General features: G+C 40.1%; 1 protein-coding gene across 4 annotated transcripts in view; it reads right to left on the bottom strand.

Annotated features, from left to right (window-relative positions):
- The window catches only part of SLC38A9 (solute carrier family 38 member 9), a 49,156-nt gene that overhangs the window by 14,553 nt on the left and 20,149 nt on the right, over nucleotides 1–14,454 (bottom strand). For 3 of the 4 annotated variants that reach the window (XM_032095275.1, XM_032095276.1, XM_032095278.1), the window contains 5 exons: nucleotides 14,347–14,406; nucleotides 12,053–12,250; nucleotides 9,143–9,250; nucleotides 6,532–6,638; nucleotides 261–374 (listed from right to left, as the gene is read on the bottom strand). In XM_032095275.1, coding sequence (XP_031951166.1) covers nucleotides 261–374; nucleotides 6,532–6,638; nucleotides 9,143–9,250; nucleotides 12,053–12,250; nucleotides 14,347–14,406 — 587 coding nt within the window. The remainder of the gene's footprint in view (nucleotides 1–260; nucleotides 375–6,531; nucleotides 6,639–9,142; nucleotides 9,251–12,052; nucleotides 12,251–14,346; nucleotides 14,407–14,454) is intronic. The other variant, XM_032095277.1, reaches the window with a different exon arrangement.

The following is a 14,454-nucleotide window of genomic DNA, read 5'->3' as shown; positions in this document are numbered from 1 at the left end:
ATGAACATGGGGAAGAACATCTTTACTGTGTGAGTGACCAAGCACTGGAACAGATTGTCCAGAGAGGTTCTGGAGTCTCCCTCACTATGCCAGAGCATATCCAGAGCATATTCCAGAACCATCTGGACACAATCCTGTGCTATGTGCTCTGGGATGCCCCTGCTTGAGCAGGGAGGTTGGACCAGACGACCCACTGTGGTCCCTTCCTAAAAATCCATTTTGTGATTCCATGAAATACATACTGCAGTAAAGTATCTCACCTGTTCAATGCACTCTTTGGATAATGGCGGAGAAGGAAAAGATGCAAAAATTATCACTCCAACATAGAGATACGTTAGTCCAACCAGGAAGTACGCAATAGAGAGGTCTCTCACCTGAGAAAAAACAAGACTTTATTTTGGCCAACACTGACACACAAAACCAGATGAAATAAAAACCTCGTGAGATTTCTATTTCATTTATTACTGTTGCTTTTATATGCATTACTTTTTTATATTTACTACTATCACTTAATACATCTTTACTTTTACTTTCTACTACTTGAATGGAGACTTCAGACCTGGTTCTGATCAGATCAGAAAGCTGCAAGGAGATACCCCAAAGTGGAGCTAGACAAGTATTATTTATCTCTCAACACACAAAAAAGCCACCATGAAAGAGATATACCAATAGATGTAGCATGTTATTCCTGATGCATAAACATACACTGGTTATTAAAACAAACAAGAAACTCCTTCTACTTTCTTACATTCACCTATTCCTACTAAGACCCTTGGGACACAGACACACCTGTCTAAGACAGAAAGCCCAGCAATACCCTATGTTAAATTTCTTGTCATGAATAAAATCTTGCAATCAAAGACATCAGTGTACCCAACTGCAGATATAAAAAAAAGGAATTTAACCAAAGGTTTTAAGGATAGAGTGCTGAAGCAAGGGTCATAAATCCCTATTTAACTATACTACATACACTTAAGTATGGATTTAAACCTAAACTTCAATGCTCAGTTCTGAAAATTTTGGCTATTTTTATAAAATATATAATATATACAAATATTTTCCATTACTCAAAAATAATTACATATTTATTACAGGAAAATAACCAGCAAAAAAAATTAAGTACTTTATGAAACTACAGAATCCACATATACATCAGAGTGACCTCACAGAAATGTACTTGGTGGGTTATTCTTCTACATCAATTCCTTCCTTTGGAAATAAAGAGGGAGACCATTTGTTTCTAGTTATTAACTATATTCTGTATAGGCTTATGTTACAGTACAAAAGACTCATCACCTTACAGCAAACCATTTGTTCAGCTACTGTTAATCATCACTTCTTAAAGAATTACTAGTAATGTTTCAATACATGGCCCTATTTTCTTAAGACTGAGAAGCAAGTCTTACTAGTTCAGGGACAGCACCAAATTACTAGGATTATACTGGTTTCCAGCCAGCTCACTGAGCATGAGCAAAGCCTGCTCACATCCGTGCAAGAAAATTTTTCCCTATGTGCTTCTTCACACTATCTTGTTGACAGAAGAAGCATATCCTACACCATTCCAGCCTCTGCCAAGGGCAAGGCAATCCTTGAGGAAAGCATAAAATGCTAGACTATGAGTTTTAAGAGAAATTCAGATGGAAGGCAGTGAAAGAAGTGGAATCTCCTACTGATTTTGCCAGTGTTTTTGGGGTAGAAGATTGCTGTTTGATAAGGAGTATTATTTGCCCCTTAGAGGCTGATGGGAAAAAGGCATCAGTGTTCTCTGAACATGTCTCCCACGGTGGCCTTCAAGCTCCCAGAAGCTGCACATTTCTAGCTGCAACCTCTTCCTCCTGCTGACCACATGAAAGCACATGAAAGATGATTCCCTAGATTTCACTCTCCTCATACTGGTCACTGAGTAAGGACTATCAACTTTCACCAGAAGCTAAGCAGCAGCATTTTCTTTAAATTATACTCAGACTTTCTCCTCATGACATGAGAAGTTGTACAGCTATACGTTTCTATATAACATCTACATCTTCAAAAGCATCAGTGCTCACCCTAAAAACTGATTTTAAGAATACAAAATCTGAGCATCCAGATTTCTTACAGGTATTTATCAGCAACTTCCATTAACTGCAGGACTCAGGCAGTTTTGCAAAGAGATACAGACTCTCGTCTCTTGAGGACAGGACTTTGACAATTTTTCAAAGTGTATCCAAGACCTTCTTAATGCACATAATCTACCAAAACCTGCTTTAAATTTGGTATTTTAGATGTATTCCTAATGCATAAAAACAGCATAGCTACTCACAGTTGTTATTTGTACTGTGCCTACACATAAGTTCTAGAACCAACTGTAAAACTATTTTTGCTGTGACAAGTGCATGCAGTTGTGAGGGCAAGAAATCTGAAATAAAATTCTTACTGCTTCCTTTGGACATGAAAAATGGTAGATAGGTGGTGTGCTATTACTTCCAACTATACTAACCAGTTCATGATTCTTTCTTAAGGGTGTATGATTTAATCTGCACTGAAACTAAGCGCTGAGATAATTTTGATAATTTATTTTCATAGATGTAACACAATAGACTGTTCTCTTCAGGTGCTGTCACCATACAAAGAGTACCCAGATTTCAATTTCAATAAGCTACTAGAAAAGAAATAGACAACTTGAAAACCTGGATTTATTTTTTTCTCAAACATCCATCAGCTGCCTTCCAAACATATGCTGCTGTGTCTAAGATGGTTATCTTTGTACAACATGTGTTTGCTTACATCATTTGATTAATGTCCATTACTCCTCAAGAGACCTGGGTTCACTCCCTAAAGACCTTGACAGTACTGTTTAGACAGCATAATTCCAGATAAAATCAAAGGACACATGGGGAGAGACAAAAGGATTAATTTTAACTAAGAGCAATAACTACACTTTTCTATTTTAAATTTGATACTTGAGGCATTTACATTCAAAATGGACATCGCTGTGGTGAAAGCTGCCTAAGCATAAGAATATAGCGATTCTTACAGCCACAATTTAAGAATCAAATGTAGAAAAAACTATGTCGGAAGCAGGAAGTACTTGTAGAATCACAGTGGAAGTCTCAAGGTAAGTATCTAAGGTAACATGCAGGTCACAGTCCATAAGGATCACAGACTGATACCTGCCAAACACTTGTCAAGTACACCAGAAGTAACAGGCAGATTTTGAGACAGAGCTTGGAGAACCTATGTTAGCTGCAGGTCCTGCTGATCAGGAGCTCCCCTGGTCAGATACACAGAACAAAGTGTTAGAAGCGGCACGGGAAGAAGAGAAAATTGGGTGATCAAGGCTGGCAGCAGCAGTAGAACAAAGGAAGAAACCAGCCTCCTAACAAAAGGATGAGTCTGATAAATCAGGTGGAGCTAGCAAAGACAACCCCGAAAGTACCTAGACAATATTGTATCATACCCACAGACCAGTCAGTACTCAGCTGCTAGATGGACCTGCAGCACAGGATTTGACACAGCATAGAGAAGGCTCTGTGGCTCTGCGGATATTTCTTATGTGGTGCTGCAAAGAACAGGCTGCTTCCAGGCCTTGATTTGCCTGTTGAATGCCATGGAGAAAACAGTTCACTTTCTTCCTCAGTACCAGTGAAAGCTAGCTTGTAGAGTTGCTTCTTGGATGGAGAAGCCTGTATCAGTGCTTAGTAATGATTACCACATTCAAATTCAAAAGGTACCTTTTGATCATTCCATTTCAGATTAGTGCTTCTCAAGAGAGATGCCGTCTCTGTAATATCTCAACAGGACTCGATCTATATCATAAAACCAGATTGCTGCATCAAGGGCAAGTGATAACATTTAACTGGGTGACAAAAAACGTATTTCACCAGGATGGATGATGCTGTGCATAATTTTGGCTGGAAAAGAAACCAGTGGTATGGCACCATCAATGGAAGCTCACAGTGTTTCTTTCCATACTGCAGAAAATAAGTACCATTTGCAGCTCCATGCCTTCTGCGTTTAATACCTACACAAAAAACATCTCCCCACTCCCAGCCTTTCTCCCAGGTACATCCACAAACAACTCTTACGCGACAGCATATTCAGCACTAGCATATTCATGCCTGCAGATCATGCTGGGCTTATGTAGCATCTGTACAGATGCTCAGGGAAACTGATCACAGACATGAATCAGGAAAAAAACCAACCAACCAAAACCCACAACTAAGCCCCTTTTTGTGGCTGGCTTATGTTTCCTATGCAATTTGTTTCCAAACCATTTACCTGAGCACTGTACAGAAACTCAGGCTGATAAATACAAGGAATTCTTGGTCTGAACTGCAGACTAAGAACCTGCTCACAGGGCTTCTCCAGGCTGTGCTGCTGACATTTGGCTTACTCTGGTACACTGCTCTTCTCACACCCACATCACTGTACAGGAATAGCAGCCAGAAGAATCCTCCCCCATGTGCGTTTTTGCTTTGGGCTGTGATACACGCCTGTGACCAGAATGGAAGCTGCTATTGTTTTGAATTTCTGACTCCATAAAAGGAACGTTATTGTTTGTCTTACTTTTTTCCACCTCCCCAATGTGTTGTTCTATGACTACTAGTTTCAGCAAGATTTGTTCAAGACTAAAACAGTGTTTTTTCAGCTTGCCATATTCTGTGCCTTTTCACAGAATTCTGATGGTACTGACATGTTAACAGGTCGATCAATAAAATAGTGAAGTTTTTATCCATGGAGTTATATCAGTATCACCCCATCAGATACTGAGAGAAGAAAGCATCTTGTTATAAATATATGGGAAAAAAACCCACAGAGGATGAGACCCCTATACATATGTAAATCTCCCACTTAGCCCAGCAGCTTAGTGACATAATCACAAAACGACTCTTCAAGAGCATAGGTGCTTCATTAACATTTGCAAAGCACTTTTGAGACATAGGTGAAAGGCTCCTACACAGCTACAAACATGAAAAGAAATCTCCAGCCAAATAAAACTCCTACAAGAACTACACAGATTCGATATCCACTAAAAATCTTTCCTGCCATACTTCAAAGGTGTCCTTTCTGAGCAATCTGAACATTCTTCTGGAACGCATAATTTTTTCAAGGGCTTGAGATCCATGCTAGGGCTGACTTGGAAATTCAACTTAAGCTCCAGGGAGGGTATTAGAAAAGTTGATTCAAATGCATGCAGCAGTTTTTTCCTCCTTCACACAGGAAAAGCAAGCTGGAGAACACTCCAGGTCCTGCTTGCTCTGATGTAAATGGAGCAGGAAAATCCACAGGAAAACCTTAAAGATGGAATGAGGGTATTAGGCCACCTCTGCATATAGAGCTGATTGCTGGAGATCTAGCCTTTAGAATTTGAAAGCCACAGCTAAAGAGAAGTCTCGTCCTTCTCCACATCATAAGATTTTCTTAAGGAAATCAAGAAAAAGCTTACTTATCTTTCTTTGTCCAGACCTCCAGTTGTTAAACTAATTTCTGAGAAGCCTATAAACCTCCAGAAGCTTTCCTGGAGGAGAATTCATGACTCCTTAGCAGATATGGTCATTCACAAGCTGTCTTGATTCACAGGCAGAAGGAAGTAACCATGCAGATTTCCAAAGAAGTCATCTCGTAAGAGGTCATCTCATTGCATTGGTACATAATCTGCACTTCACCGTGAAATGATCAAATCTGATATATTTTATCTGATATGTTATACAGGCATCTGACTCTTAGTGGCCGATCTACCATGATTGAGTAGGGGGACAAGACGACATCCAGAGGTTCCTTAAAACCTCAACCATTCTGGGATTCTGTGATTTCGTACCAGTTTTTCATGTAGCTAATACTCTAAAATTTTTGTATGTTATTGCAGGTACCTTTACAGCTAACAGTTTAATGAAGCTGGACAAGAATCTTTGGAAGTAGGGAGGAAAAAAAAAATAATAAAAATAATTACAGTAAAAGTTAGACTCTGTGTACCGTGTTTACTATTTTGTATTTTATAATGGGAAGATATTAACAAAGAATGAGGTTCCATCTGGAGGAGCAGTGCTTAACTTTTTCAAGGGCAAAGCACCAGTCCAAAGACTACATATCACAAAGCCTCCTGATCCAGGCTTCAACTTTTAGGACTTCCTAAATTGTGCCAAGTTTCTCTATGGACCTTGCCTTGGATTGTGACACAAAACTACTGAAGCAACTCTGAGAAAAGGTATTAGCTAGACCTCAAAACTACTGTTCAGGACTCTGCTAAAATTAGTCTTGTACCAAACATTTTTCACCATTTTTTATTCTAAAAGTGGGCAGTTTTCACTGAGTCTTACAACATTGTCAAGTCACCTGCCTCATGTGCAATTTGGCCGTTTAATACCAGCTTGACCAGAAGTAAGTTTGGGGCATTCCTCAGGGCTCTTACGTGAATAAATTTCTAATGTGTCTGTTACTCCCTGATCGCTAGGAAAAGAACGTATAACTTTTTTGTTATCAAATCATGGGAAAAAAATCACTGTTGTCTGGCAATCTAGATACAAATGAGCACAGTCTTGTGAAGTTACTTACATTGTTTTCTTGATTCCTGTTATTCTGAAGAAGTGTGATGACACAATTGTGGATGAAGAAGGCAAGCGTTAGAACCCCTGTGAGCTGAGGGAACAGAATTCTAAACTCTAAAGGAAGACAAAAAAAGTGTTTTTAAGTTACTTCTTTGAAGCAAGCAATGCTAAAATGCAGATGACATACAGTGCTGTGGAGGGTACTGGCAAACTCATGCACTTCCACCTTGAATTAGAACAATCTATCTCATCTTTGACCATAGCCAATGCAGATATTTAATCAGGAAGTACAAAATGCATGAAGACAGTAGTTACTGTAGAATACACTTTCCAGCAAGGCTTCTCTGATAGACTCCAACCATCAGTGATTGCTAGATTAATTTGACACATCCAAGCTTTTCTGGTCCTCAACAGTTTAACTGGAAATCATTTGTAATATTGGAATTGAAAACAGTAAGGCTGTATACCTATGGGTTCCTGAAGAGGGAGATGGAGGGAAGGAATCATTTGCCCTGTGAGCACTTTTAGTTATTAAGAAGTCACTTATGCTATCAGAGGAAAAATTACATCTGTAGATATTTAAGAGGCTCTGCTTGCAAGCCAGGGCAGAAAGAAAGGTAGAGCAATTTCTTATCATGCTTCACATCATGTATGAAAAAATTTCTTTTTTGTCTTAATGGGAATAGCATTGTTCTGTTTCTTTTAATTGTCAAAAGATGTTCATATCTTAACTTTTTCGAAGGCAAAGCACCAGTCCAAAGACTATATATCACAAAGCCACCTAGTCTAGGCTTCAACCTTCAGATTTTCTACATAGTGCCAAGTTTCTCCATGGACCTTGACTTGAAAAAGCACTGGAAGTGCTGCAGATGGTCTAGGAACTCACCAATGTGTAACATCATTAAAGCACCGTCTTAGTTTGTATTACCTAAGAATGTAATTAGAGACCCCTAAGATAGCTCAGCTTCTGGGAAGCATCCAGCAGTATAGCACAACACTAATCAGAGGTCCAGAAATCCTTACAGAACAAACCACAGAGAGCTCCATGCAAACATATTTAAAACAGACTTCTGTAAAGTGCTATAAAGTTAGAAAAGTAAACACATGTAGCGGGTGGGGGTCCCGGGAGCAGGGAAATCCAGCCAGAGTCACGACACGGACACCGATACAATTTGAGCATCGTGCTCCAGTTTTATTATTCAGTTACACCAAGTTATACTTTTTTCCAAAGTTCACGCCCCTTTCCCATGAGAAAGCCTCGAAGCAGCGGGGGAGCTGACCAGTGTATACCTTTTCCCAAGGCTGTTCAAGGCTGCCAGCCAGCAGGTGCCTTGCAAGCCTGTTTTCAGCCTGAGGCCCCTTCAGGGGTACTTCTGCAACAGCCCTGGGATGCCCAAGCCCTCCTGGGGTATCCTATATTCCACAAGGAATCCCTCTACAAACACACCCCAGGCAACTAATGGAGGGCTTATCCAAGCTGAAAGAATATGCTTTCCCTAGGGCTAGATTCACTGTACCTTCAATACCTAATTGGCATGATGCACTGCTGATAGACTTGAGAGTGCAAGCGACTTTTGGTCTTGTTTTCCATCCACTACTTCAATCTCAATAATTAAAAGCAAACTGACAGTTTCAGAATCTCTTGTAGCTGTATTTGTACATGTAGCATTAGCTACATGCTTTGTCTATCTCCTAGCAGTACTAGGAGATTTTGCCAAAATAATTGAACTACTGGGTGCTCTACTTCTCAGTGACCTGTGGCACGTGTGTCACTATAACTCATTTTTCTCATTTGTTTCTGAGAACAGAAGAAGCGATACTATTCAAATGTACAGGACACAGCTCCCTGGAGATAACTGGTCATTCAATTTTGCCTATTGTAAAGGATTGGGAAAAACAGCTAAGACCTAACCCTGGTTCTCTTACTCCAGGTTCCTTAAAACAAGAAACTTACCTCTTTAGGCTGTCTGTTCATGCAATAACAAATGCCACTTGCTTATGACTATGGCATCTCACAGTGTAATTTATAACAGTAATTTGGAAAGAACAAATAGCCATCAAACAACTTTCAAGAAAATAAAATCATACCGGAAAGCTAACGTGTGTTTAAAAAAGAAGACCTAAGATTATGGCCTAAAACTTGAGATAGATGGGGAAGTACAGGAAAACTGTACTTGCTAATTATGGTGAATGAGCTATTTCATTTAAGTAAGACACTGTGTAGGCAACTTGAAGTACCTTTAACAGTCAGTCTCTCTACAGTTTGTCATTTTTAATTGCTAGTGAAACAGGCATAATCTGAAACTGGTGCTACCAGAACTTAAAATAACACAGGTAAAACAGGACTATGGTAAGCTCTCTGTCACAAGAGGTATGTTGGAGATTCCTCTGACAGGCACTCCTCCTCTTCCCCTCTGTTGGTATCATCTCTTAACTAAGGAACATCGCTGGGAAAGGGATTCCTTGCCACTTTGTCCAGAGGGATCTTTCCTCTACACGCATCATCAGACAGCATTTCCTCACTCAGAGGTGTCTCAGAGGTGTTAAAAGATGAATGAGAAAAAAATATCTTAAACTCATCAAATACGTGCTTCATTACTGCATTTTAACTATCTTACCTGGTACGAAAAATTCATTCTCTGTAAACCAGTTGAATTCTAAGTGTATTCCCAGATGAGCAGCTTTTACTGTAACCATAAAAACTAAGTAGACAACTGAAACTGTACCTGGAAAAAAATGAGAGCCAAACAAATACCATGATGCAGTACAAAGTATTTATGCAGGGTTTCATTTCTGCTCCACCCAGCTAGTTAGTAGTAGTCAAACAGCTATGGTTGGTATTCATTCTTAACAGCAGACTAGGTCTAAACATTTTCTTTACTTCTCTTAGAGGTCAGAGAGAAAAAATAATGCATATGCACACAACATAAACTTCCAGCAAATTTAGTATTTTCCAGGTGCTGGTGACAGCAGAGGAAGTACTGTGTAATCCCTGTTGCTGGGAAGGTAGAAAGATCTTTAGGCACTAACAGACCAGTTCCAGCTTTCACTGCCAGGATTTCAATCTAAGCTGAGACAATGTTGATCACAGTACTCCAGCTATTACAATATTCATCTAGTCATTGGCTTTTTTGAACCAAAGAGCTCCATGAAATGTGAAATTACTGCACTTGTGAACTTAACACTGGAAACTAGAAGCTGATGATGACACTTCAATGCTACTGATCAAAACACTGTGTTAATTGTAACTTTGGATAATATTTATTATAATACTGGATTTGCATTCCATCTCATTGGTTCAGAGGCATCCAGCAGTACTCTGCACAGCTAAAGGACAACAAATGAGATCACAGATGGGTATAATGCCTTGCTGTGTATACCTGTGGAATGGAGTGTATATGGACTTGGGTCGGACCATTTGAAAAGAGACAAAGATAGAATAGTAACTACCTAAAAATTGAAGGAAACTGAGCAACAATAATTAAGGCTACTGCAATGCACCTCATGGCCAATAATGCTGCTAGTGATCAGACAACAGGCTGTAGTTAAGAAAAGACAAAAATCCAGCATTTTTACCATTTAGAATACACATTCAAAAAAGACATAATTTCATTCTAGCAATATCTGCAAAGTTAAAAAATAAACTGAAGAAATTACCATTCGATTATGCAGAACATGGTCAAGAAATTAGGAAAATAAAAGGTTTTGTACATGAAGATCAGCTAAAATATTTTATAGTTTCCTAATGACTCCTGTTTCCATGGATCTCAAGAAAAGTAAAACTCTACTGAGATAAATTTCAGCATCTCAAAATTGCCTTTCATTTTTTCCTGTTCTATAAACTTTACAAAAATTAAGGCAATTTTGAACAGCTTCTGAATTATAATAATCTACTGAAGTGATGAGCAATTAATAATCAGGTTCTTTTATTTCTAATGTTATATCTAAATACATAAAACCCACGCCTCTTGCACAGAAGCAGTATCAAGTACCCAAATTCCTATGTGGTATTTATATCTAATGGTTTCAGCAAGAGCAGATCCAAGCTCTGATAAAGTGTTACTATGGAACGGAGGAATAAACTAGACCTTCAAATCCCTGTCCTCTACCTCCTTTACAATGCATCTTCAACTTTTCAACCTCTGATCCCCATCTGCTTTTCTCTTTCTCTTCACTGTGGGCTTCAGTGCTATCGCTCAGACCTCTCATGCTCCCTGAATCCTGACCAGCTCCACCCATCATGCATGTGCTTTACTCACTTTACCAGCCTCAGCCACCCTGGCCTTCTATCTCAAGACATGGAAGCTAGAAGTCACAATTGTTGCCTCTGCAGCACAGAAGAGTCCACAACACTGGAAGCTGGGACAAAGAACGGCAGCAGGTCATACTGACTGACTGATACTACGATTAATTAATCACCTGATCGGCAGCAGCTGATTTCAGGTCAAAAGCATCTAGTCTTTGGGAGTAACTGCTGGTTTGAAATGTTTACCAGAGGAGGCGGAGTACACCTGACTATAACAAGATAGTATGTATCAAATGCTGCACAGCAGCAGGTATGGAATCATTTGGGAAAATATGTTGTAACGGAATTTGTTTCACAGGATCATCAAGCAAGCAAAAGGAAGAAAAATGAACTGCCTATTAACTGTAAGATTCAAGCAAAGCAGCACAGAAAGCCTGTGGGGTTGATAAACCAACCAACAACCCACTTCGAGGCACAATAGGGACTGCCAGCAAAATACTGGAAGAGTGGCTGGAAAGCTGCCCAGTGGAAAAGAACCTGGGGGTGCTGGTGACAGCAGTTGAACATGGGCTGACAATATGCTGACAGGTGGCCAAGAAGGCCAGTGGCATCCTGGCCTGGATCAGCAATAGTGTGGCCAGCAGGACCAGGGCAGGGATTGTCCTGCAGTACTTGGCACTGCTGAGGCTGCCCCTGTGACGTGAATATTGCCAGTTTTGGGCCTCTCAAGACAAGAAGGACATCGAGATGCTGCGAAGTGTCTAGGGGAAGGAAATGAAGCTAGTGAAGGGTCAGGAGCACAAGTCCTGTGAGGAGCAGCTGAGGGAGCTGGGGGTGTTTGGCCTGGTGAAAAGGAGGCTCAGGGGTGACCTTATCACTCTCTACACCTGCCTGAAAGGAGGCTGTAGCCAGGTGGGGGTTGGTCACTTCTCCCAGGCAATCAGTGACAGGATGAGAGGACACGGCCTCAAGCTGTACCAGAGAAGGTTCAGATTTGGAAAATGTTCTTCTCAGAAAGGGTTGTCAAGCACTGGAACAGGCTATCCAGGGTAATGGTCAAGTCACCACCCCTGGACATATTTAAAAAATGTATAGATATAGCACTTATGGACATGGTTAAGTGGTGGACTTGACAGTGTTGGGTTAACAGCTGGACTCAATGATCTTACAGGACTTTTCCAACCTAAAAGATTATACGATTCTACTCACTGGAGTAGATTTCACTGTCTTCTGAACACTTCAGTCACAATGAACGAATGCTTTAATAGTATTTGTTACCTACCTAGGACATTAAACTTCGCAAAGAAGGATGGAGACTTCAGATTTAGCAGGGGTAGAAGAACTGCAATCAGGTAAAATGGTACTGTTTGTGATTTGTCCCACCATTCCTCAAAGAGCTCAAAACCTGTTCTGTTGCCAGACGAGAACATCACACTCCTGTTCTGTGGCAGGTGACCACTAGCAGCACTTGGACAAATGACTGGAAGAAAGGAAAAGAAAAATATCTTCAGATGAAAAGGGTTTTACTTGCACAGAATATTCACAGCCAAGATCTCACAATTGCTGGTTGTGTTTTACCTACTGAGGATTTCTCAAGTGCAATGTTCAGCATTCAGTTCCTAACTTCTCTTTGTTTTTTTAATCAGGAATTCATTGCTACAATTCCACTACTAGGCACCTTGCACTCTAATCTGACAGTGCTACAGTTCTTCCAGCTGAGCAGAACAAAGATGATAATTTATCTGAAGTCCAAGTTGTGACACAGGATCATCCTTCAAGGTCACATACCTATAACAAGGTCTGTTCAGTGCCTACGTGCACCTGCTGGAATCAAGTCATAGCAATGCTTCTCTGCATCTGGCTGCATATTTAGCATCCTAATCTGTCCCGGCACACTTCACTAAGATCATATCAACAAAGATCCATGTGCACCTCTGTACAGAAGAGCCTGAATTACTGTAAACTGCTCTACAAACAAAGGATTGCAAAAAAGCTACTGGCAGGTCAAAACCTCATGCACTGAACAAAAACACTCTTGTCATCTTTGTGCCATGACAGGGGCAAGTACATCACTGCCAGACAACACAACAAATTTAAGATGTGCTCCAGTAACATTCCTAAGAGGGAACATCTTACATGGAGGTTGAACAATGGCAGCACCTGAACAAGTGACTGGAACAAAATCAACCAAAAAGACCCTGTGCAGAACACATGCCTATGAAGCTCTGTGTTGAAATATAAAACTGTCTTATTGTGCTCATAATGTCTTATTTTAAATCTTGGCCTCCTGCAATACTCAGCAGCCATTATCCTACACTGTCTGCATTCCCATTCTGTCACAAAACCGAAGGTGTAAGAATCATTCTGACAAATTTCTTGCTTAAAAGAGGATTGTTTTACAACCCTTGAAAAATGCTTTTGTTCTTACTGATCTCATTGGTAGCCCTGAATGTCCTGTCAAGAGTCACTTGAACATCTGGCAGTCCTTAATTTTGTGTAACAGTTGCTTTAAATCTTCTAGTTGGTGGAGGATAGTGTGGAATATTGTCTACTTTGCCTCCAAGTTATACCCCCTGCTGCATAAGAATGGGAGAGAACAGCAGAAGCCGGAGAGAGCACAAATTGGTGCCTTGCTGGTAAGGACTGCAAGAGAAGCAGGATTCATCACTAGCTCAAATGCAAATCAACTGGTTTTCAGAACTATTTCTCAACTCCTTGCCTGACTCCAACATCTGCTCTCCAGAAACACAGCTGCAGCTAGTGTTACATACAGCTGCCCAGCTGGTAGTGATATGTTTCCCCATTCCTCATGCACTCAGGATAGAGAAAGCTTTCTGCTTCCTCAGAAAGCAGTACAGATTCAGTCACTATTACAGAAGCAGAAAGATTCAGGGGTTGACAGTGCCTGCCTTGCTCCTGTCTTCATTCTACATTAAGAATGTAGAATGCCTACTTAAGAACCCTGAGCAGATCTATGTTCATACTTGACTGAAGTTTCTTCCCTTAGTTGCGTAAATGTCAGATGCTCCAAAAAGCACAAGCGGAGGCTCAAGTAGCCTGACACTTATTTCTTTTTTGCACTCGGCATCATTAAAGCTGTTCTTACGTAAGTTTTTAAAAAAATTATCTTGCTGCAGAACTGGTGAGTAGCAAAGCTGCCCCAGTCGAGATTTTAAACAATGAACAGAACTAAGGTGCCTCAAATTTAGGGTGTGAAAGTTAAAATTCCTTAAGGCAATTCCTCATTGTGCAACTACTGTTAAAAAGTTAACATTCAGGCTTTTACGGAGGATGTATCTGGGCATACAGAAACTTGTAACTGACTTTTTAATACTTATTCCCACCTCCATTTTCTTTACTTATTTTTCCCTTCCCCAATTATTAAGATCTCCAAGTGTGTGGTTATTTGTGGAAGTACAAATCCCAGATAGGAAATTACAGGTTTTTAAGAAACACATAGTTACAACTTACAACATATACTTTATAACTGGTATGTGGTTAGGCATTGAAACATGATGACTTGCCTTCAAACCCCCACCCCAAAACTGGAAACACAATACTACAAGGGCTTCCTACCTTTGTTACTTCCATTGGTGCCAGGAACAATATCCGTTACATTAATGTCATGAACAAAGTCTGAAAAGAAGAAAATCTCACTATCAATGTCCCAAACCTGCTACTAGG

This window comes from Corvus moneduloides, chromosome Z, assembly GCF_009650955.1.
Source record: "Corvus moneduloides isolate bCorMon1 chromosome Z, bCorMon1.pri, whole genome shotgun sequence".
In the NCBI taxonomy this organism is placed as follows: Eukaryota; Metazoa; Chordata; class Aves; order Passeriformes; family Corvidae; genus Corvus; species Corvus moneduloides.
Note: the sequence above shows the minus strand (reverse complement) of the source record. Positions and strands in the feature narration are given on the sequence as shown.